This window comes from Apodemus sylvaticus, chromosome 21, assembly GCF_947179515.1.
Source record: "Apodemus sylvaticus chromosome 21, mApoSyl1.1, whole genome shotgun sequence".
In the NCBI taxonomy this organism is placed as follows: domain Eukaryota; kingdom Metazoa; phylum Chordata; class Mammalia; order Rodentia; family Muridae; genus Apodemus; species Apodemus sylvaticus.
The window spans coordinates 24194289-24215773 of NC_067492.1; the positions used below are offsets into that span (position 1 = coordinate 24194289).

Consider the following 21485-nt stretch of genomic DNA (forward strand, 5'->3'; position numbering starts at 1 on the left):
GTGTTTCTCTATGTAGCTGTGGTTGTCTTTGAACTTGCCACATAGACCAGGGTGGCCCTGAACCCATGGAGACTTGAACCCACAGAGACTGGCCTGAGTGCTGGGATTAAAGACATGCATCACCACACCCAGCAAAAACAAATCTAAAAAAAAAAAAAAAAAATCAAAACAAAAAACTTAACTGTACGTTTTAAACAAGTGAATTTGATGCCATTTTTATTCTCAAAGATGCTTTTAAAAAATTCTTCAGACCATAGAAACTGGACTTGGGGATTGCTGTTATCTAAGGACTTCAGGGCCCACATTCCTTCCTCTCAGGGCACCCAGCTCCCCGGAGCTTGACTTCCTGTCACATGCAGAGTGACACATGTTCATTTGGCTCGAGGCTGCCCTTACATTTTCCTAGAAACATCTCCGTGGTACCACACACAGAGGCTTCGTCCTCAGATAGCTTAGACTCTGACCTCCCTGCTGGCCTTTCCCTGTGGATTCCCAGTTCTGAGATGCCTTCTTCCCTGGTCCATACAGTGGTTCCCTTTCTGCCAATCCACGCCTCCTGCCCATGGGACAACACTGGAAAGGTACGGGGCCAGAGGGACTCACAGTTCTGCCTGAGCCCTTCCAGTCTCTACTCCTGAAAAATCCTGAAGTACGCAGAACCCTTCTTGTCCTCACCCCTGCAAGCTTGAGACAAATGGACAGAGGACACTCATCCATCTGAGACATGTTTAATGTATCTTGGGTTTAAGGTACAAAACACAGGTCGGGGGCTAACCCCAGGAAAGCCACCTGTTACCCAGCTGCCCCCAGACACTGCAGCCAGCACCCCAGCTCTGCCGGGGTGCAGTGACCCTGGGATACTGGGCTCCTTCTCCCTTTGGGAAAATTCTGAGGTGGTGATGGGCCCAGAGACTCTAAAAATCTCAGATCCAAGCCTCAGAAAGTTCCAGATTTAGACTTAGTGCAGTAGACTGGCTATGAAGCAGCTCTGGCCCAGCGCCTAGGTTCTAGAAAAAGAGTCACCATTACCTCAATAACTGGAAGCAAGGGGAAAGGGCTAAAGCAAGATGTGGTACTTGGGTGGCTGACCCAACAAGTCAGCGGAACTGACTGAGCCTGCCCTCCGTCCTAGCCCGGTCACTCTGAGGACCAGCCCCTCATAAAGCCTCACTGCCAATGAGCTGATCCTGACCTGGTGCTGGAGAGGGTCAGGGAGGACCAGTGTCCACTGAGGGGTGATGCTCTGTGGGGAGGAACAGCTGCCAACAGTAAGTCCAGGAAGACGCCCCAGGGAAGGGAGGGCAGCTTGCGGGCCTGTCCCTAGAACTCTGGACTGGATCCTGAGTCATTTTTCGAAATGGAAAGTGGGAGGGGCTAAGAGCGGGGAGAGCGGTAAGAAGGGTCCCCGTGAGGACCAGCCCAGGAAACCCTTCTGACCAGTCCCCAGGAGGCCGCTACCGCTTCAGTCCAGGCCTTCCTAGCCCCATACCAGGCTGGGTAGGCTCCCCTGCCCGTGCTGAGGGGCACTCCCTGCAGGGGCTCCACATCCTGCTCCTCCCTGCGGCCCTGGGCTACAGCCTGCCTCCTCTGTTGAGCTGGATGCACCAGTGGGAGTTGGCAGTGCCCGGGCTAAGGTGAGTGTGGTCCTTGTGGCCCATGAGGGGCTGCAGCTCCTGCTGCTGAGGGATGTCGGCGCTGCTCTCGCTGCGAGAACGGCCGGCCTTGGCCAGGCTTGGGGGGAAGGCAAAGCTAGAGCGGGGGTCAGAGGGCGGGTCAGGAGGAACCTGGGGCTCTTCGGTGAGCAGAGGGTGGGGAGGTAAGCGGGTTAGCGTCGGGGGCTGGGTACAGGGAGGGGATGCCAGGCTCTCCAGGGACGAGATGCTCTGGTTCCAGCCCGTCTGCATGTCCACAGGCACGATCTTGGTTGTTTCGGAAGACACATACACAGCCAGGTCTCCCTGCCCACTCTTCCAAGGTAACTCCTTCTCCGCACAGGTTGGGGATGGGGGGATGATGCGTGGGCTCGGACACACCTCAAGGCTTCCTAGGAACACAGGGAGAGTACACGTGAGTTTATTGTCCATGCAGGGGATCCTCAAATGCACCCGAGGTCACCGTATTACACTCATCTGTGCTGTACTCAATCAATGTCTCCCTGGAAGGGGGCATCGGACTGCTTTGCTTGTCTTGTGTCCTAGCACAGCAGAGTGGTCCACGGGTACATACTGAAAAAACAGTCATTAACTACAGCGTAGGAAAACCAAACAAGAAGGATGCCTCGCCTCTCATCACCCCAGCAGCCACAGCAGCATCAGCTCGGAGACCACATCTTGCCAGGCCTCATTCTGACCAACCAGTGAGACATCCTACTCAGTTGTGACAACAACTGTGACAACTCCAGCCAGGACTGGAGGGGTGGCTCAGAGGTTAAGAGCACTTGCTGTTCTTGCAGAAGACTCAGTTCCATTCCCAGAGCCTCGTCAGGCAGCTCCAGCTCCAGGGCATTATTCCCTGCTCTCTTCTGGCGCCTGACAGCATCCACAAATACACGGAGTAGACAGACGCATCCACAAATACACGGAGTAGACAGACACACCTGACAGCATCCACAAATACACGGAGTAGACAGACGCACCTGACAGCATCCACAAAGACACGGAGTAGACAGACGCACCTGACAGCATCCACAAAGACACGGAGTAGACAGACGCACCTGACAGCATCCACAAAGACACGGAGTAGACAGACGCACCTGACAGCATCCACAAAGACACGGAGTAGACAGACGCACCTGACAGCATCCACAAAGACACGGAGTAGACAGACGCACCTGACAGCATCCACAAAGACACGGAGTAGACAGACGCACCTGACAGCATCCACAAAGACACGGAGTAGACAGACGCACCTGACAGCATCCACAAAGACACGGAGTAGACAGACGCACCTGACAGCATCCACAAAGACACGGAGTAGACAGACGCACCTGACAGCATCCACAAAGACACGGAGTAGACAGACGCACCTGACAGCATCCACAAAGACACGGAGTAGACAGACGCACCTGACAGCATCCACAAATACACGGAGTAGACAGACACACCCACTACACTTACTAAAACACATCTTTAAAACATCTCCAGATGGGGACTGGAGAGAGAGATGGCTCAGAGGTTAAGAGCACTGGCTGCTTATCCAGAGGTCCTGCGTTCGATTCCCAGCAACTACATAGTGGTTCACAACCCTCTTCTGGCCTGCAGGCATATATGCAGGTAGAATGCTGTATATATAATAAATTAATTAATTAAAAAAGAAAAGACTCTGGACTTCACCGAAGTCCCCTTTGGAGCAGACTTTCTATACTTGTTCTGTTTTGTTTTCAGATAGGGTTTCCCTGTGTAGCCCTGGCTGTCCAGGAACTCGCTCTGTAGACCAGGCTGACCTTTGTCACTGTCTCTCAAGTGCTGAAATTAAAGGTGTGTACCATCGCCGCCTGGCACCACCATCTTCTTAACCGTTTTATAATAGGTTAGAAGGGACTTATTAACTAAATGTAATGTGTGGTCTAAGCTGGATCTTTACTGCGCAAACCTGCTGCAAAGGGGCTGGATGAGGTAGCAGACACCTGTTCTTGGAGGCCTGGTCAGGAGGATCCTGAGAGTGAGGCCAGCTGGGCTGCCTAAGGAATGCAAGGCAAGCCTGGGCTACATAATGAGACCTTGTCTCAAAATGAACAAATGAGAATAAGAGCCAAGGAATCCTGACTCCCAACTAGGTCTCTGCTAAGAAAGACTTTAGATATGGTTATGATGCTGTGGTTAGATATGGTTATGATGCTGTGGTTAGATATGGTTATGATGCTGTGGTTAGATATGGTTATGATGCTGTGGTTAGATATAGTTATGATGCTGTGGTTAGATATGGTTATGATGCTGTGGTTAGATATGGTTATGATGCTGTGGTTAGATATGGTTATGATGCTGTGGTTAGATATGGTTATGATACTGTGGTTAGATATGGTTATGATACTGTGGTTAGATATGGTTATGATACTGTGGTTAGATATGGTTATGATGCTGTGGTTAGATATGGTTATGATGCTGTGGTTAGATATGGTTATGATGCTGTGGTTAGATATGGTTATGATGCTGTGGTTAGATATGGTTATGATGCTGTGGTTAGGTTAGATATGGTTATGATGCTATGGTTAGATATGGTTATGATGCTGTGGTTAGATATGGTTATGATGCTGTGGTTAGATATGGTTATGATGCTATGGTTAGATATGGTTATGATGCTGTGGTTGTGTCTTTTTGGTTTTTGTTTGTTTGTTTGTTTGGTTGGTTTGGTTTTTCGAGACAGGGTTTCTCTGTATGGCTCTGGCTGTCCTGGAACTCACTCTGTAGACCAGGCTGGCCTCGAACTCAGAAATCCACCTGCCTTTGCCTCCCAAGTGCTGGGATTACAGGCGTGTGCCACCACTGCCCGGCTGGTTGTGTCTTTAAGAAGAACACTTATGTTGTATGTTCAAGTGCTGGTTGATAAAATGAGACGATAGTTGAGATTTTTCTTCCTAAGAACCCTGGGGCGCAGGTGTCAGAGGTCACAGTGATGGAGGACGGGCTATGAGCAGGTGATGACTGAAGCTGGACACGGGCAGACGGGAGTTCATGTCACTATTGTGTCATTTGAAATTTTTGAATTTTTTTTTGTGTCGTTTGAAATTTTCTGCAATAAACTTCTCTGATGTCTCCTGAGCGTTTGTGCTGACTGCCACCGAAACCTAACATTAGGGGGGAGGTCCCCCCATGCAGAAACATGAATACTGCTTTTTATGCACAAGGATTCCATTTCAATAGACTTAGGCTTCTCCAGAGGTCGGGTGCCACCCTCCTCACTCAGAGCTCTCCGTGCAGGCAGGTGGGCTGAGCCTGCGTCACAAGAGACCCGGGTCACTCGCTTCTAGGTCTGCTTATCATTTTGTGTTCCTTGGGCTGTGCTCTTTGCACCACGTGACTAGGTGGGTCAAGTTCAGAGCCCCTTTGGATCATTTGATTCTGGACAAGACTCTGCTAAGGCCTTGTGAGCTCAGTTTCCCCATCTTGGATACTGTAACGGTTTGAGGCACTGTACAAGATTTCTGGTAGAGTCAAAATGCTTAGTAAATGCCGGTGGTGAGTAAACTAGCAGCCTGGCCTCCTGAGGCAGGCCAGAACAGGCAGAGGAAACAGCCAGCTGCACAGGAGAGCAAGACTACAAGGAAGTCATTACCTGAGACCTTGCCTTCTTGGAGAACCTCACTGGTGGCCCGAGCCACGAAGATGATTCCTTCATCGTCCTCTTTCTCTGTCTCTGAACTGTCGCTTTCTTCCTCCTCCTCAGACTCCACAGTTAGTATCACAGCAGCTGGACAAGGGAGAAAACTGAGTCAGGGTGGCCAACCCAGCAGCTGCTTCTTGATATCCGACAGCTTCGAGTCCACTCCCGCCCTCCCCACCCTCTCTAAAGCCCGAGTTAGCAGAAGCACCTGCTAACGTTGGACGTGAGGGGTGGGGAAGGAGATTACAGAGCCCAAGGAGGCAATCCAAAGGTGTTAAATCCTCGTGGGGGCCACACCTCCCAGCCCCAGATCAGCTGCTGATATCAGCACCCACAGGTTGGAAGGTCCATTCACAAAGGCAGCTCATGAGGAACTAGGTTTTGATGACGAGACACTATGCCTTTGGTTCCACCTACCCTTGGAGGCCCAGGCCACTCTACCAGTCCGTCTCTGTGACCTTTCCCAAGTCCTTAATAGTCCATAGTCAGAATCATCAGTTCTGCCATGCATGCTCAAGTGTGCCCATCTAGTCCCTGAGGAGGGGGACCCAGCTCCTGGTGGGTCCTCAGCGTTCCCAGAGGAGAGCCTCCAGGATTGGGATGACAAGCCTGCTCCTTCCCTTCCCCGCCTCCCTTCCATCCCTGCAGCTCCCTGCTTGCCTGTATCCTGAAAGCCCAGGTCTCGAGGAGGCTTCCCATTGGTAGCTTCGGGATTAGCCACACCATCCTTCTGAGGACCAGAAAGCAAACCTAAGACTATGACTGTGGTCTTACCACCCGATTCCCAAACCCTGTGAAAGGCAAAGTGAGCAGAACAATCCCTCCTAACCTAGAAGTGGGGGGAAGGGCCGTTTATCACAATGGTCAACCACTCCACTATTCTTTGGTCAGCCTGGCAGTAACTGTGGAGCCTAGAGTGACCCACTTCTTATCAGGGCCTCTGAATACCTGGGCCTGGATTGGCTGAAGGACTCCTAGAATTACTTTGCCAAGAACTCTGCCCTTTTCCTGTCTGTTTCACCCCTGGCAGTAAATGGTCCCGCAGCCAAGAGGTGGCCCCTCCCTCTGAAGCCCAGATAGGCCTGAGAAGAAATCCAAACTGCCATCGTCACCAAACCCTGATTAAACATCTCCTCGAGCTGAGGTCAGGAGGTGAGGACTCAGAATTATTTGTTACCAGCCTAGAGCCGTAAAGGAGGTGTCCCAGAGAAAAGGCATACCTTCTTATGGCCCGTCTTACGGGGTCGAGGTTTGCTCTTGGTGAAACAGATGTTATGCTTGGTGGACTTAAAGGACTCGAGCCGTCGCTTCATGTTCTGCTGGAAGACCTCCTTGTCCTGTCGCTCCTGGGCGTCCTCTGAGATGAAGTGGCGGCCGCAGCTAGCTTTGTACTGGCAATGACAGCCCGACCTTGCCATGAGGCTGGGTGTCTTAGCCTCCCACAGGAACCCCAGGCCACAACCCCAACACGTTCATCACAGGTCCTGCCACAGCCCAGCTTTCCCAGAGTTCACCATGGAGTAAAAAAATAAAATTAAAATATATAAAAGGATTATAGCCAGAGACTCTGTATTCGGTTCACTAAGGAAAGATTTCCCTTTTCCTGGTAAGTCCCTTGCCGCATGCGAACCCTCAGTTCTCTCCAATTTGAAGTGATAAGAGCCAAGAAGTCCTGTACTTTGTCCCCTGGGGCCTCTATAAAACCACAGAGCCATAGCCTTTGCATTTATTGCCATGTCCTGATCCCCACGTAGCTACAGAGGATCCTCCTGCCAGCTAATTTTCTTCTAACCATTTCTACATCTACCACAACACCAGGCCTATGCTCCGGACTTTCCTGAGTATCTGCCCTCAACCCTAGATCTAGATCCTCTTGGTCCCAGCAGCTACTTGTTTAATATAGAGCCAACCCTTGACCTGCTTCTTTTAACTCTTTCTCAGAAAGACCAAGACATCCACACACTCACCCAGCCTACCTCTTTCTGCCATTGGCAGCTTAGCAATCTCTTCCTCTCCAGAGGGAGGAAATCAGCAAAGTACTATCTAGAGCATTCCTGGTCACTGTGTTGTCTCGCATTCTATTTGGTTCTTTCCTTACTCCTCGTACTTCCTGTTCCTCTGACCCACTTCTGAGAGCTCCTTCAAGTCTCCATCTTTCTTCCTTCCCTATGTACCTGGAAATGCCACCCCACCTCTGGGGCAAAGGGGCCCTGACTCAGCTTTGCCCAGTTCCTTCCTGAATCCCTCGGGGCTCAGTTCCCACTCTCCCCCACCCCCATTCCTCCTACATCTTTACTTTCCTTACTAAGGAATCCCAGTGTCCACTTCCCTCTGCTTTTAGACAAGCTCCTGCCCTTGTTTCTAAAGTCCTTTCGTTGATACAGCCATCTCCCTTCTTTTGAGGCCAAGATCTTATAAACTGATTCCGACACTTCCCTGTCTAGTACTTCCTTAAATACCACAAGTGCTACTCAGGTTCTCAGTCCGAACTTCCTCCCTGGTCCCCGGTCCTGAAGGCTCTGAAGCTCTGAAGACTGGCCTTGGAATGAGCTAGCCCTTCTACCCGAGGCTTTTCCTTCTCCAAGGGTCCCCTTCTCTCTGCTGGCTCCCTGTCCCCTTCTTCCGTGTATATTTTTCTGTATTGTTCTTGGCTCTGTTTCTCTAAACACTCTCCCCAGAGATCTTACTAGTTCTCTCCACTTCAACTAAGCCGGTGACATGATGTGAGGTTTCAAAACACCAGGCACCAGCCCAGCTGCACTGGAATCATCAGGGGGCTTATTAAAGAGAGATTCTTAGTCCTGCTCCATATTACAGCATCTACATCCCCAGGAGGCAAAGTCAAAAGCATTCCATCAGCTTCTCAAGTGAGGAGACCTCTTCCAGCCCTCTCTCTCTCTCTCTCTCTCTCTCTCTCTCTCTCTCTCTCTCTCTCTCAAGCTATATCTTAATTAACTATATACTATCCCAATGCTGCTTCTGGAATGAACACAAGGAATTAGGGACTGTGCCATGGTGTAACTAAATGCATTCAGAGCTAGTTGAGTAACCATACCCCAAAAAACGCTCCATCCATGTCAGTCTGGAGGAAAGTCTTTAGTAGCATTTCACAGGGCTCTGTCCTCAGTTCTAGTCTGTTCAATATTTATGATGATTTTAGATGAATGTAAAGTTAACAGGCTTAGCAAATGTTCAGATGATATGAATCTGAGAAAGAGACATTCGGTGGTAGACATGGGATCCGAATGATGGAATGACGTCGAAATCAAATAAGATGACATTTGACAATAAGCGCAAACTTACTGTAGCTCTCTTTAAGCTATGCGAAAATGGAATTCAACCCATCGGTCTCTCTCTCTCTCTCTCTCTCTCTCTCTCTCACACACACACACACACACACACACACACACACACATACCACCACCACCACCACCATGTATTCTCTCTGATGTAACACAATAAGAAGAATACAGCATACCCGAAAGTCCCTGGACCTGATCAATTTCAGATTTAATAATCAGAAAATACAAGAAGAAAAGGAGAAATATGCTAAATAACACTCGGCTGGTCAGCAAGATCTAGAAAAATGGTAAATCCTCCAATATAAAGAATTTAGTTTCTTCAATAAATAGTAAAGGGAAAAAGGAAAACTATTATAGGTTTTTCTTAATGGAGGACATATTTCCCAGACATTAATTATGAACTTCATTTGGACTCTGAGCTATGTAAACCAGCTAGGAAGAAACAGTGACTGTTTATCAAACAGTGACTGAGCAATTGACATAAAGAATTATTATGTTATAATAGTAACACTACAATTTTATTTGACTTGATTTTTGCAGTGCTGGGAAATCAAACTCAGGGCCTAAGCAAATGTTCTACTCCTGTCCGATCTCCTCAGCCTGACCTTATTTTTCTAAAGATCTTGCCAGCTCAGGAGGTGGTTTCACACTTGTAAGTGCAGCATTTGGGGGCGCTGAGGCAAGAGGAGTCCCCAATTTGAAGCCAGTCCTAGGGCTGCTAGCAAGACTGTCTTAAAGAAGCCAACATTTTAAAATAAAAGAAACAAAGAGTTCTTGCCATATACTGAGATATTTATAGGTAATATCATATGATGTCTGGAGTCTGCTGTAAGATAGTGTGGACAGGGTGGGGTGGGCGATGGAGCGAAAACATTTAATCACGCACAGATAATTATTAGAGTTGGGTAAGGGATACATGAGTTATTTCATTCTCACTAGTAAAATTTTGCACAAGCGAAACATTAAAAGGCAAAGAAAACGTGGAATGAGGTGGGTTTGATAGCCATTATGTGAGGAACCCGTGAGGGTCTGCTGGAATTGAGGGCCGTATCAGGCTCTCATTGGTGGGTCAAACCAGGGGTCCTGGACAGCGCAAACAGCAAGTCCAGAACAGGGAAGGCAGGGAGCCCCATCACTTGCTCTGGACAATCAGTCACCTAGGAGCTCCTCCACGCGGTGAGGGAGGGGCCTCTCATGGGCAAGCACACACCACAGACAGAAGAGGCTGCGAACCTGGGGTTACCTGTGAGTAAAGCCACCTGGAAACCTTTGAATCCTACTCCACAGGACTGGACACTAAAGGGGGGTGGCTCTCGAATCAAGCCAATTCTATCTCAATATTCTATCTCCACGTTGTGCTGCCAAGAGTAACAATCAGATTCATCCTTCAAAAGGCCCAGGATAATGACCTGCTGCCCCCTTGTGGGGTTAAAGCAAATCCTCTCCTGGATAGAATGGGCCTTTGCAGACTCAAAGCTCCAAAGCTACCTGATTTTGCACAGGACTGATCCACCCCTCTCTTGTTAAACTGATTCCGGAAGGTCTTCTCGGGTCTCTGCTTGCACCTCTGACCTGCATCCTCGAGGCTCCTGTCTTCTACCCCTTCCTCTCCCCTCGGGGACAATATCCATGTGTGCTCCTCTCCTTCCTAAGGCCCAGCTTCCAATCCAAAGCCTTCCCTTCTTGAGTCCCAACCTGCTCAGCTCTCTTCTCATGCCTTGTAGTCTGATAGACACCCTGCAGCGCTCCCCCTAATCAACAACAACAACAATAATAACAACCCAGCAAAGGATGAAACCCACAGCCTTCATCTGGACCTTCACAGCAAGCTGATACCAAACTCCCGCTGAGTCTCTGATCACGGCTGGCCTCTAAGGACCACTCCCCACCACTCCCCACCACCCTTCGGGCTCCCACCGCCTGCGAGCTCTCACCCTGCGCCGTGGCTTGTAGAGGCCTCCGCAGAGCAGATGATGCATCACAGCGTCTTCCCGGTCTCGGCCGCTGCGCACCGTGTCAATCACCTGCAGATCCAGACACGCTCCGCTGCCGCTCTCCCTCCTGCAGGAGGCAGGGATGTGTGTGCTGGGGAGTGGGCGGGACAGGTGGGGGGAAGGGCGGAGGCAAAGTGTTGACCGCATCCTCCCCAGAGGGATCTGGGGAGATAGCCGCTTGATTGAGGAAGAGGAAGGGGGCCTCCGTGGACTCACAACAGGTTGGTGACAGAGGTCTCTGCCACAGAGTTTCTGCTAGGCATAGAGGGCAGAGTGAGCCCCGTGGAGGACAAGACGTGGCCTCCCTGTAGGAGTCAAGATGGAGGTCAGACAAGGGTCAGATGAGGAGAGACTGGCCAGAGGGTAATGAAAAGAGTAACAAGCGTTAACAATTATTTTGAACTATTTTGTTTTGAGTCGGGTTCTCGAAAATGCTTTGCAAGTGATGAACCTTGGAGCTACGCCCCAGGCCATTATTTTATTTTTTGTTACAGCAGTTACTGAAACACTTAACACACTTAATACCCAAAACCTGACCTAGGCAGTCCTAGCCTTATGGTTATGTTCCTCTCATCTTGGAAACTGAAGCTCAGAAAATGTCAGTAACTTAGCCAAGCATCGACCTACCCACGATAAAAGCTAAACCGTGTCTGTTGACTTCAGAGTCCAGCTGTTTCCCACCTTCTGGTACTGCCTGCCAGACTGGGTCAATACCAGGCCTTCTCCTGCAGCTGCGGCCTCACAGCTGGGACCTCCAGCTCCCTGCTCCCCGCTAACAGGCCCGCCAGCCTGTCGTTCCTCCCTCCCCGACTCTGCTGGCCATCTGTCTAGCGGCCACTGGCTCCCGTGGTTAACTGCTGGCCCACCTGGTCCACAAAGCTGATGGCGTCCCGGATGTTGAGTCTGTAGTACACATCCCAGATCTGGTCTCGGATACGATAGGCTGACCGCCGCATCAAGAGCTGACTCAGGTACTTCTTGTCAAACTGTTCCCACCTATGGAGGATGCCAGGCCCAGCCCTGAGTATTATCCTCAAGGTGTAGCTGGCTGCCCCTTCCCCTAGACAGGGCAGGGACAGTGCCAGCACTGGCCTGGCTTTCTCGGTATGACTCTCAGCCAAGGAGAATCTCAAAGCTAGGCCCTGTTCTTACAACCTTTAGAGTTTCAAGAGAGAGTCTGTCATTAGTTAAAATTATTTAAAATAACTGTAAAAATTATAACCATGACAAAAAAAAAAACTACCAAGGATAATTATAATGGGGATTCGTCCTTGTCAGAGAGGCCAGAGGTCTCTAAGGAATCAACGCCTGTGGTTAGATCTGCAGGATGACTCAAAGCTAAGCTAAGAGGGAGGTGAGGCAGGGTTCTGGTAGACAGGACACATCCAGTGGTCTCAGTGGCCGGGCTTGGACGGCATGGTGGGTCTAAATAGGGTCTGTGTAATTATCAGACAGACCACCAAACACAGAACAGAGCATAACAGGGTGGGAGTCTGGCAAGTGCCGGACCATGCAGCGTCTAGCAGGCCACCCTGGGGAGCTCTGTCTTATCCTGAGGACACTGGGGTGCCACTGAAGGGCTTCAGGCAGAGCTCACACAGCCTGAACCTGGCTGTGTCCCTTCTCAGAAGGGTGGCATATCTCCCATGCTGCCCTGGCTGGTGGAACTACTGCTGCTGAAGGAGCCTCGGGGCAGCTCCCTCACCTGTCCCTCCAGTAGTGGTAGCCATGGTGCCCCACAACGTCCTCCACTGCAGCCAGAATGTGGTCAAAAGTCTAGAACGGGGGTGGGTAGGGGGACTGGATCAGGACTCTGCCAGCGTAGGAGAAGGGAGAGAGGGGCAGGTGGGGGATGGGGCTCTGGTACCCACGTGCTCGTGGAGCTCCTGGTTCAAGGTGGGTTTGTGGTAATCACTCCTCTTCACCCTCAGCCACTTGACTAGTGGCTTGATGGTCAAACCCTATGGACAGGCAAGAGGTGAGCCCTGTCCTATTCGGTTCCCTGATGCCTTTCTCCCACCCACCCCACCCCCCAAAATGGGCCCCGGTTCTGCCTCAACCCATTCAAGGCCTGGGAAGTCAGGTCCCTGCCTCCCCCAGTGGAAAACCAAAGGCCCTAAATGTTCCAGGACTCTCCCAGGGCCTGCTGGACCTCTCCCCACCTAGCCTCCTGGGCACTCCCACCTGCACGATGACTGTGAAGAAGACCACCACAATAGTGGTGGCCACAAAGTAGTCCTTGGCAGGGACCTTGGTCCTGTCCAGTAGGATGACGAGAGCAAAGGCCACAGCCCCCCGAAGGCCCCCATAGGACATCACCACCTGGTCAATCTTGTCCAGAGGGACCAGCCGGAACTGATTCAGCACCCACGTCTGCAAGACTACGCCTACAGCAGGAGGGAGGCCAGCAGGAGCAAGGGGTTGGGAGCGGAGGACACCGGGAGCCAGGCGCCAAGCACCTGGCAGGGGTTAGGATGGGTGGGCACTGAGGGGAGGCGTGGGAATTAACATGGACTGAGGGGGTAAGGGGCGAGGGGGGGAAAGAAAGGGCACAGGGCAGCCGAGGGCGCCAGCAATACCGAGGGCTCGGAAGAACAGGATGAAGAAGAGGGTGCCCAGCACCAGCCCGGAGTCCCAGGCCCACTTGGAAGAGTCCACGGCTGAGATGCCAAGCAGCATGAAGATGACCGTCTCGGCACAGCTGGCAAGCGTTTTCATCGTGTACTTGACAGCGGTGCGTGACTTATGGGAGATGTTGGCCTCCACGTATTTCTTACACCCCAGGCCACACATGGTCACCCTGGGGGAGGGACAAAGTGCAAGTGGGGGAGGGTCCCGGAAGCTCGGTCCTTCTCAGATTCAGAATGCAGCCGGCGGGGATGCTGCCCATCCCGGGGTATCAGGTGCCCCAAGCCAAACCTCAGGGATGCATGAAGATTACTAGTTACGGTAGTTCTGGAATAAATACTGATCCCTGGGCTTCCCAGTAGTGCCTCATGCTCTGACTAACACACCCCCTGGGGGTGCTATACCCATACCAAGCAGTGGCTTTGGGCTTTGAAGTACACTGGCAGCTTAACCCACACTTCAGGTAGAGGAAGTGTGAGCCTTCAGACGCTCAGGTTCTAGGTGGGAGAGGCTCGCCCTCCTCTGAAGAGAGCTTGTGAGGTATCCACAACCACAAGGGCTCCGTGAGGCCTACGGGTCCCTTAAGACCCTGCATTTTGGCCATGTAAAGTGTGACTTTCCCCTTCCCAGCTGCCTGCCCGGGAGAGCCCCCGGACTCACGCAAGAATGGCGGACAAGGAGGCCATTTCAGCAGTGAGGTAGGCTGCGTAGGCGAGGAGGAAGACCAGCAGCGGCTCGATGATGCGGACCCGCTTGGTGAAGCGTGTGGTCAGGGCCAGGAGGAAGGCAAAGACTAAGCCCACGGCTGCCCCGCCCAGACTGACCACAAACAGGGAGGCTGGGGGAGGAGTGGGTTGTCAGCATGACCCCTGGCCCAGACCCTCCCCAAGCTGGGCTGACAAGCCTGTTGCCTAGTAAGAGATAGAGGAAGGCACCCACCACACTCCCTGGGGCTCGGGATCCCAGACTAGAATCCCAAGGCATGCTCCTCCCAGACCCCATTTCTCCTTAGAGGAGAGGAAGGAACGAGACATCAGAATGTCCCAACATCCTGTCCCAACACTGGATGGGTGGGTCGCCACCATCCAGAGAAGGCAGACACTGGCTGTTGGCCGCGTTGGGGGAAATACTGACCGACTCCCTTCAGGTAGTCAGTGGCCTGCACGTTGGCAGAGCCCATCTCCACAAAGGAGTTGCAGACCTTGTACAGCACCTGAAGGACAAGAGGAGAGGCAGGAAGTAAGAGGAGGCCACAGAGGTGAGGCGGAGTGGGCAGGAACGGAAGAATGTTCAGATGCTATTTCTTCCCCAGGGGACTAGGAGAAAGGTCTAAGCCTGGTCAGGTATCCCACAGGCAGCCTAGGGTCAGGGGTCGGCAGTCCGTCTTACGTTCTTACCACAGTTACTGCATCATTGAGCAGAGACTCGCCGAAGACGATGATAAAGAGTGTCTCGTTGACGTGCACCTCCTCAAAGACAGCCAACACGGCCACAGGGTCCACCGCTGAGATGAGGCTTCCAAACAGCAAGAAATCCAGCAGGCCAGCCTGTACCTTAGGAGCTACCGGCAAGGGACAGAAGATAGGGCTGGTTGGTGAAAATGACTCTGCCCCTGACAGGACTTCCTGTGACAAGCTTGCAAGCTCTCCTACTGGGAAGAAATAAACCCAAAGGGAATTTGGAAAGGTGGGGAGACTGGCCTGTGTCCTACAGGCTTGAGCTGTGTGTGCCTAAGACCTGGCTTTGCCACCACCAGCTGTTGTGCTATGGGCTCTTGTCACTGTAACAGGACTCTTTATTTCCCTAATTCACAAGATGGCTGCAGAACCATTCAGGTGGTGCTGGTAGTAAAACTGCAGCGTCAGGAAAAGTGAAAGCAGTAGAAGTGACAGCAGGTAGAACTGGCTGCTGGCTGAATTACCCAGGATAACAGGAAATGGATTCTCCAGCACCTGGTTCAGCCAACCGACGGATGTGGTGTGTGTGTGTGTGTGTGTGTGTGTGTGTTCACAGTTCTCAGCCGGAAAGGAAGGCCGGATCGCAGTAGGAAACATACCATAGGTGGGATTTGAGTATGTCCCATAACCTGTGAGCCTCAGTTTCCCCATATGGAAGATGGAAATGATGTCAATCTCAAAAAAATCCTTAATTTAGTTAGCGCCTAATACATGGCGAGGCACCAGTACCATTATTATTTAGAATGACTACTATGCTTAGAATCTGAGGCCCTGCTTTCCCTTCTTGCCCCAAATAGCTCTCTTTTTATTAAGAACACAAGACTGGAGTTTCCAGCTGGGAATTGCAAGCTTCTCTTTTTTACCTTAGAAGAAGTCTGAATTTTCAATATCAGGACTGAATGGATTTCTTCTGTCAGGAAATAAAGAAGAGGTTGGGAGAAGGCCTAAATGCAGAGCCTCAATAAAATGGAGGCTATGCACACGCCCTGATTCCAAGTGAACACAAAGGGCTCTATTTTTTCTTCCATTAAATGAGGTAATTGCTACCTTACCAGAGGATGTATTAAGAAGACACAATAAGAATGCCCAGTATAGAGGTCACCATTTTGTAGATGTAAAATAAGCACTTATTAGAAATAAAAACTGGGAAGCCCCTGGCATAGCTTGAGCAGACTAGAACTGTAAAGTCTTGCAGGGCTGGCAAATGGCAGTATTGTGACAGAGGGCAGGAGTGCTAGGGCAGGCTCCTGATCTTCAGCAGCCCACACACAGCTGGGAGCCAGGCCCCTGCTCAGCTGTCACACTGCAGCAGCACAGATCCAACCGGCAAAAACCAAAATGAGGACCGAAGCCCATGTGGGGGACCGCCATGCACTCCAGGTGCGTCGGACCTGCACCTGAGCTCCCTCCTGGGGAATGGGACTCAGAGCTGGGGAAGGGAGCTAGCAAGACGTTTTTTGTTTGTTTGTTTTGTTTAAACAGCCTAGGCCCTGGAGTTACTCACCCACAAGTCCAGCCTGCTGCAGGCCCCAGAGGGCAACGCCTGTCGTGAAGGCATTCCAGAGCGTGCCCACCACGGCGTAGGTGAGGATGGCGCCCAGGTTGTCAAAAAACAGCCGGCTGGGCATGAAATAGCCTGAGTCTAGCACGATGGGAGGGAGCAGGAAAAGGAAGAAGGTCCCAGGCTCCAGCTGGTACTCAGCCTTCTTGGCCACAGCTAAGACAATGCCCCCTAGCACCAGGCCCAGCAAGATCAGCAGGCAGCTCTCAGGGACCAGAGAGGTGACCTTCCGAGACAGGTGGAACACTGGAATGCAAGAAAGCAACAGGTGAGAAGCCATGGGATAGCCTCCCCGAGCCTGGACTGTATCCATTTACCCAAAGTTAGAATCCCTCGCCCTAGGAGCGATGGAGGAACTTCAGAATCTACAATTCTCCATGGCTGCAAGGCTCTTCTTGTCTCCTCTCCCCACTCCTTTCCGAAACTGCCCCCTCCTCAGCACTGCCATTCTCAGGGACTGACCTCACCTTTATCTACACCAATCATCTGACGTTAAGCAAGTGCTGAACAGTCTCTCTCGATATCATGTATAAGATTGCTAGGGGAAAGAAATCAGGGCCTCTAAAATCAAGCGGACTGGGTTTGAAGACTATTTACTCATTCTTTGACTCTCAATGTTCTCATCTGCAAAATGGGAATAACGATCAAATTGGATGGTTGTGACGATTAAATAAGACAACCTGTTTGTCAGCACTTAGAGCTGGGCCTGGTAGGACAGACCTATGGTCGATTTAGCAAGCCTCTCTCAAAATAAAGTCAGGATATGGCTGAGTTGTAGGACTTCGATGGCAAAGCATATCCTACCATTCACGAGGGTCTAGATTCAATCCCCAGGAACTGGGGGTGTGTCAAAAAAATCTAGTACAGTGGCACACACTAGTTGTCCTAGGACTTGGAAGGCAGAGGTAAAGGATTGCTGTGAGTTCAAGGTAAACATTTTATAGGATTTTTTTAAAGGTTCATTCATTTTTATTTTATGTGTATGAATATTTGCTTGCAAGTATGTAAGTGTGTCATGTATATGCCTGGTGTCTGAGGAGGACAGAAGAGAGTGTCAGATACCCTAGGACAGGTGTCACAGGCAATGTGTGTGTGTTGGGAACTAATCTGGAGTCCTCTGCAAGAACAGTCAATGCTTTATTTTTTTATTTTTATTTTTATTTTTTAGCACTGAGCCTCCTTGGTTTATATAGAGAGTTCAAAGCTAGCCTGGGTTATGTAGTAAGATTATTTTCTCATCTCCTCCACCCACCCATCCCCAAAAGAAAGCACATAGCACATTGATTTATAGTAAACACTCAATGTTTAGTATTATATATAATATAGTAAATAATTATAGTAAATATAGTAAATAACAATATAGTAAATACTCAATAGAACACAATCTATGCTAATATACATACACATAGCTCCTTTTAGAAGCACCGTGGGCCTCTCAACCTAATGTACATATTTCATTAAATAGCTCAGTTTTAAAAGCTTTGTGTAGGGGCTGGAGAGATGGCTCAGTGGTTTAGAGTGCTGACTACTCTTCCGAAGGTCCTGAGTTCAACTCCCAGCAACCACATGGTGGCTCACCACCATCCGTAATGGGATCTGATGCCCTCTTCTGGTGTGTCTGGAGACAGCTACAGTGTACTTACATACATAAAATAAATACATCTTAAAAAAACAAAACCAAACACACAAACAAAAAGAGGTGCTCTTAACCACTGACCTAAGTCTCAGACCATCAGGTAAATTCTTTGAGCTACCTAAACTTCAGTTTCTCTTTAGTGTAAGAAAAACATCCAGCACAAAGGGCAAAGAGAAAGTCTATGAAATGTGCTAATGTGCCTAGTGTAGTGTCAGACGCACAGTAGGCTCGCAACAAATATTAATTAAATTTGACTCTGGAGAAAAGAAACATATCTGTCTCTCGGAAAAGGGCAGGGTATAAGAAAAGGATTTCTTACATTATTGCGTCACCCACCTTTGTCCCTAATATATTTCTCCCTCGGGCTCTTGCATGTTGGACACAGCTTATACAGTCCAGCCCCTCAGACAGATAGAGGAGGGTCCTTAGGAACCCGAGCCTATACCAAAGCAAGGCCCTTTGGAAATTGTACCCAAAGGCTCTATATCCGTCTAGCACATAGTAGACTCTGCATCTATATGTACTGAATGAAAGAAAATGTGTGGCATGAAAGGGCATTCTAGTTATGAAACTGGAAGGTGTTCCAGAACACTCTGCTGATGCTCCCTCCCGAGAACCATTTTTAGCTGGAGAGGAGATCTCTTCCACCTCTATAGGAGGTATTACCCAAGCTAGAAAAGGCACTATTTATCTAGGATGTTAGTGCTATAAACCTTAAGTAAGAGAAGATTCTTCTACAATCCATGGACTTGTCTGTCAGCAGACGCAGCCTTTGCTCCAAGCTGAAGCTGCTTTCCACACCTTGCTGCCACCGCTGCTGGGTCTCTAAGGTGAGCTCAGACACAGGTCCTCCTCCTCCCTCCAGCCCCACTCTGGGTTTCTTTCCCCTCCTGCCCTGCAAACCCACGACCCACGAAAAACGTCAGTTCTCTGGCAGAATCGGGTCCCCTGAAGATACTTAGAGTTCCATTTTCCGTTATTAATTGTGGGCTGCCAAGTCGAGTTCGATCGTGTCTCCATTCCCCACCCTATCCCTCAGCAATATCCCAGGAGGACCAGGAGGCAAACGCTAGGCTGTGGGATTCCGACATGAAGGTTTCACTGGGGAGACTGGAGTACATGCTGTGCCAGCATAGATGGAGAGTGAGTACCAACACTCGCTAGCTCGGCTATAATTAGTCACCCCCACAGCTGAGCTTGAACAACAGAGAGAAAGGAGGAGGGTCTCCGTTGGGGAGGAGGGACCACTGGCTGTCAGACATCTGGGAGAGGCAAGGAAAAGCATCTCTGATGGGGGAAATGTGTGAACCTGAACCACAGCCTTCAATGTGAGGCCGGAAAGAGGGAGAACATAAGAAAGCATCAGGGTGGCCAGCGCACAGTCAAGACCCAATAAACGCAAGTTTCTTAAAGGAATGTGATTTGGAGGGTAAGGGTGCAAATGGTCGGTGGAAGGTGGTGACAGCGTTAAGTGGAGTAGAGAGATATGCAGCAGGAAAAGTGGCAGTTTAGTTATCTCAGGAGATATTAAATCTCAGACTTTTGGCCGTCTCTCTAGGGCAGGAGATTTTCTCAGAACCAGAATGCCTAGGGTTTCCAGGAGAATATCATCCCTTCAGTGTCCCCTTGCGTCCTCATTGCTGACAGGTTTCTGAGAAGCTGGACGTCTGGAGGAGAGGCCTTACTGACGTTTATTGAGGAGAGCTAACTGCAAGGGGAAGGGAAACTGGGGGAAAGAGTCTAAAGATGGAACCGAAGAGAGAGGCGACAGGCAGCCCTTCAGGAAGGCAAATCCTCTGAACTACCAATCGAGAAGGGAGACCCACAAGAGAGCAAAAAATGGGAGAGAACCCAGATTTGTGGAATTGGAGCCTAAGTCCCCGTACAATACAAGACGCAGAACTGGATCTGGAGACCTAGGGGTTTGGGGGCGGGTCCTCTGCGGGCCGCTGGCCTGGCGTGCCGGCGCGCGAACACACACACACTCACCGATTTTGGCCAAGCTGGCCACCAGGATCCACAGGGCCACCAGGTAGGGAGCCTCCACCTCGTGCCACTGCCAGCGGAAGAGCGCCAAGCCCGGAGGAGGCTCACCCAACCGCCCCGACTCCTGGGTGGGTTCTTCTGTGGCCCCCGCCCCCGCCAGGGGCAACCCGGGCAGAAGAAGGAGTGCGGCGCGCAGCATCTCTCTGTCCTCCGGGCACTGCACGGCCGCCGGCCTCGCGTCGCTGCCGCCGCCGCCGCCGCCGCTACCGCCGCCTACCCGGCGCCCCCGCGTCACAGGCACGTGGGGCTCACTCCCCCCAATCCGGGCTCCGATACCCCCAGGCCAGGTCCGGACCCCCAGACCCTGCCCAGGATTCTAGCAGTTGGGATCCCCTCCTCCATCTCCTTTAGGTTAACCTCATCTCCGGAAATTCCCCAGCATAGCCCTCCTTCCCCCTCGAGTCCTGAAACCCACTCTTTCGAGTGTGCTCTCCTAAACCGCCTCTCCTCCGGATTCAGAAAGGTGACCAGACACCGGGTCCCGGAGCAGCGAGAAAGACGGGGGTCTCGGGAAGCAGAGACAAGCGCGGCTACAGCAGAACACCGCCCAGCAGCAGGCCACCCGCCCCAGGTGCTCGGGCTGCGGGTCCCGCCACGCTGAGAAAACCGCAGGGGGGCGGTGCGCCGCTGCCTTCTAACACGATCTCCAAAACCTGGGACCCCCCTACCGGCCCACTCCCAGACCACGGCTGCGCACGCGCACTGGGCACACCCAGAAACGCTTTAATGGACAACGGTGCCCTCAACGTACCCAGAAACCTCAAGGCCGGGACCGGCCCAGCTCTTCCAGGCTGAAAAGGAGGCTATTCCTCTTCTCCCCAGAGCCCAGTGGCACCGCCTTCCCTTCCCTTCAAACTATGGGGAACTGTTCGCCTATTCCACGGATCTAGGAGGATCTTATGGAATTCCCTTTAAACTAGGAACAACTTGGGGCATTTGACTCATCTCGCCCCAAACCGAAGAATGACTCCACTTTTCATTCATCACCCAAGCCGGAGGAACATGTGCTACCTGCCTCCTCACACTGACTCATTCCATTCTTTTTCGAGAAAGAGCACCCGTCCTCTTTTTTTGCCCCCACAGCTAAAGGGGACTGAATCCACCTCTTCTTTCAAATGTAAAATCTATTTCCACTTCTTATTCCAAATTGTAAGCGATCCTTCTGCTTTCCCCCAAATGAGAGAAATGCTTTTTCACTTGTCGTTTAAGCTAGCAATTAGTCCCGTCTCGTCCCTTAACGGAGAGTGGCCCAGCTACCCAGATTATCCGAAGAGATTTACCCCCCAACCTGCCCTAAAAATCCCTATACAGATCGGCTGCAGCCTCGCCCATACCAAATCTAAAGAAAGTCTCCCCGCCCTCTGCTCTGAGGCGGAGCGGGAGCTCGGGCTTTCCCGCCCTCCCAGCGTTGGAACTAACGGGATCACCAGCTCTCTGAGTGGCTGGCCCAAGCGCCGCCTCTGGCGGTGGTTAACCCCGAGCGCGCGCTCACAGCTCAGTCTTGGCCCCACCCCCTTCCTTGGCCCTACCTCCGTCTGGCTC

At 51.1% G+C, this 21485-nt stretch overlaps 1 protein-coding gene across 2 annotated transcripts; it reads right to left on the reverse strand.

Annotated features, from left to right (window-relative positions):
- Window positions 1-719: 719 nt before the first annotated feature.
- Window positions 720-20985, reverse strand: Slc9a5 (solute carrier family 9 member A5). Of its 2 annotated transcripts, none has more exons than XM_052166395.1 (16): window positions 19887-20985; window positions 16205-16507; window positions 14641-14804; window positions 14378-14456; window positions 13904-14081; window positions 13195-13415; window positions 12800-13002; window positions 12487-12576; window positions 12321-12391; window positions 11482-11611; window positions 10832-10920; window positions 10556-10682; window positions 6540-6710; window positions 5980-6046; window positions 5272-5406; window positions 720-2044 (listed from the first exon to the last, which is right to left on the reverse strand). In XM_052166395.1, exons 1-16 carry the CDS (start codon window positions 20080-20082, stop codon window positions 1572-1574), a joined length of 2697 nt encoding a protein of 898 aa, XP_052022355.1. In that variant the 5' UTR covers window positions 20083-20985; the 3' UTR covers window positions 720-1571. The 2 variants fall into 2 exon arrangements, with proteins under 2 accessions (XP_052022355.1, XP_052022354.1); XM_052166394.1 differs by having other exon boundaries at window positions 5980-6049; window positions 19887-20984.
- Between the last annotated feature and the right edge of the window lie 500 nt (window positions 20986-21485).

Coding starts and splice junctions, on each gene's coding strand:
- Slc9a5 (XM_052166394.1), bottom strand. CDS start 20,082: ATGCTGCGCGCCGCACTCCTTCTTCTGCCCGGGTTGCCCCTGGCGGGG. Junction 14,457..14,640: donor TCAATGATGCAGTAACTGTG/GTAAGAACGTAA, acceptor CTTGTCCTTCAG/GTGCTGTACAAGGTCTGCAA. Junction 6,050..6,539: donor GTAAGACGGGCCATAAGAAG/GTATGCCTTTTC, acceptor TCTGGTCCTCAG/AAGGATGGTGTGGCTAATCC.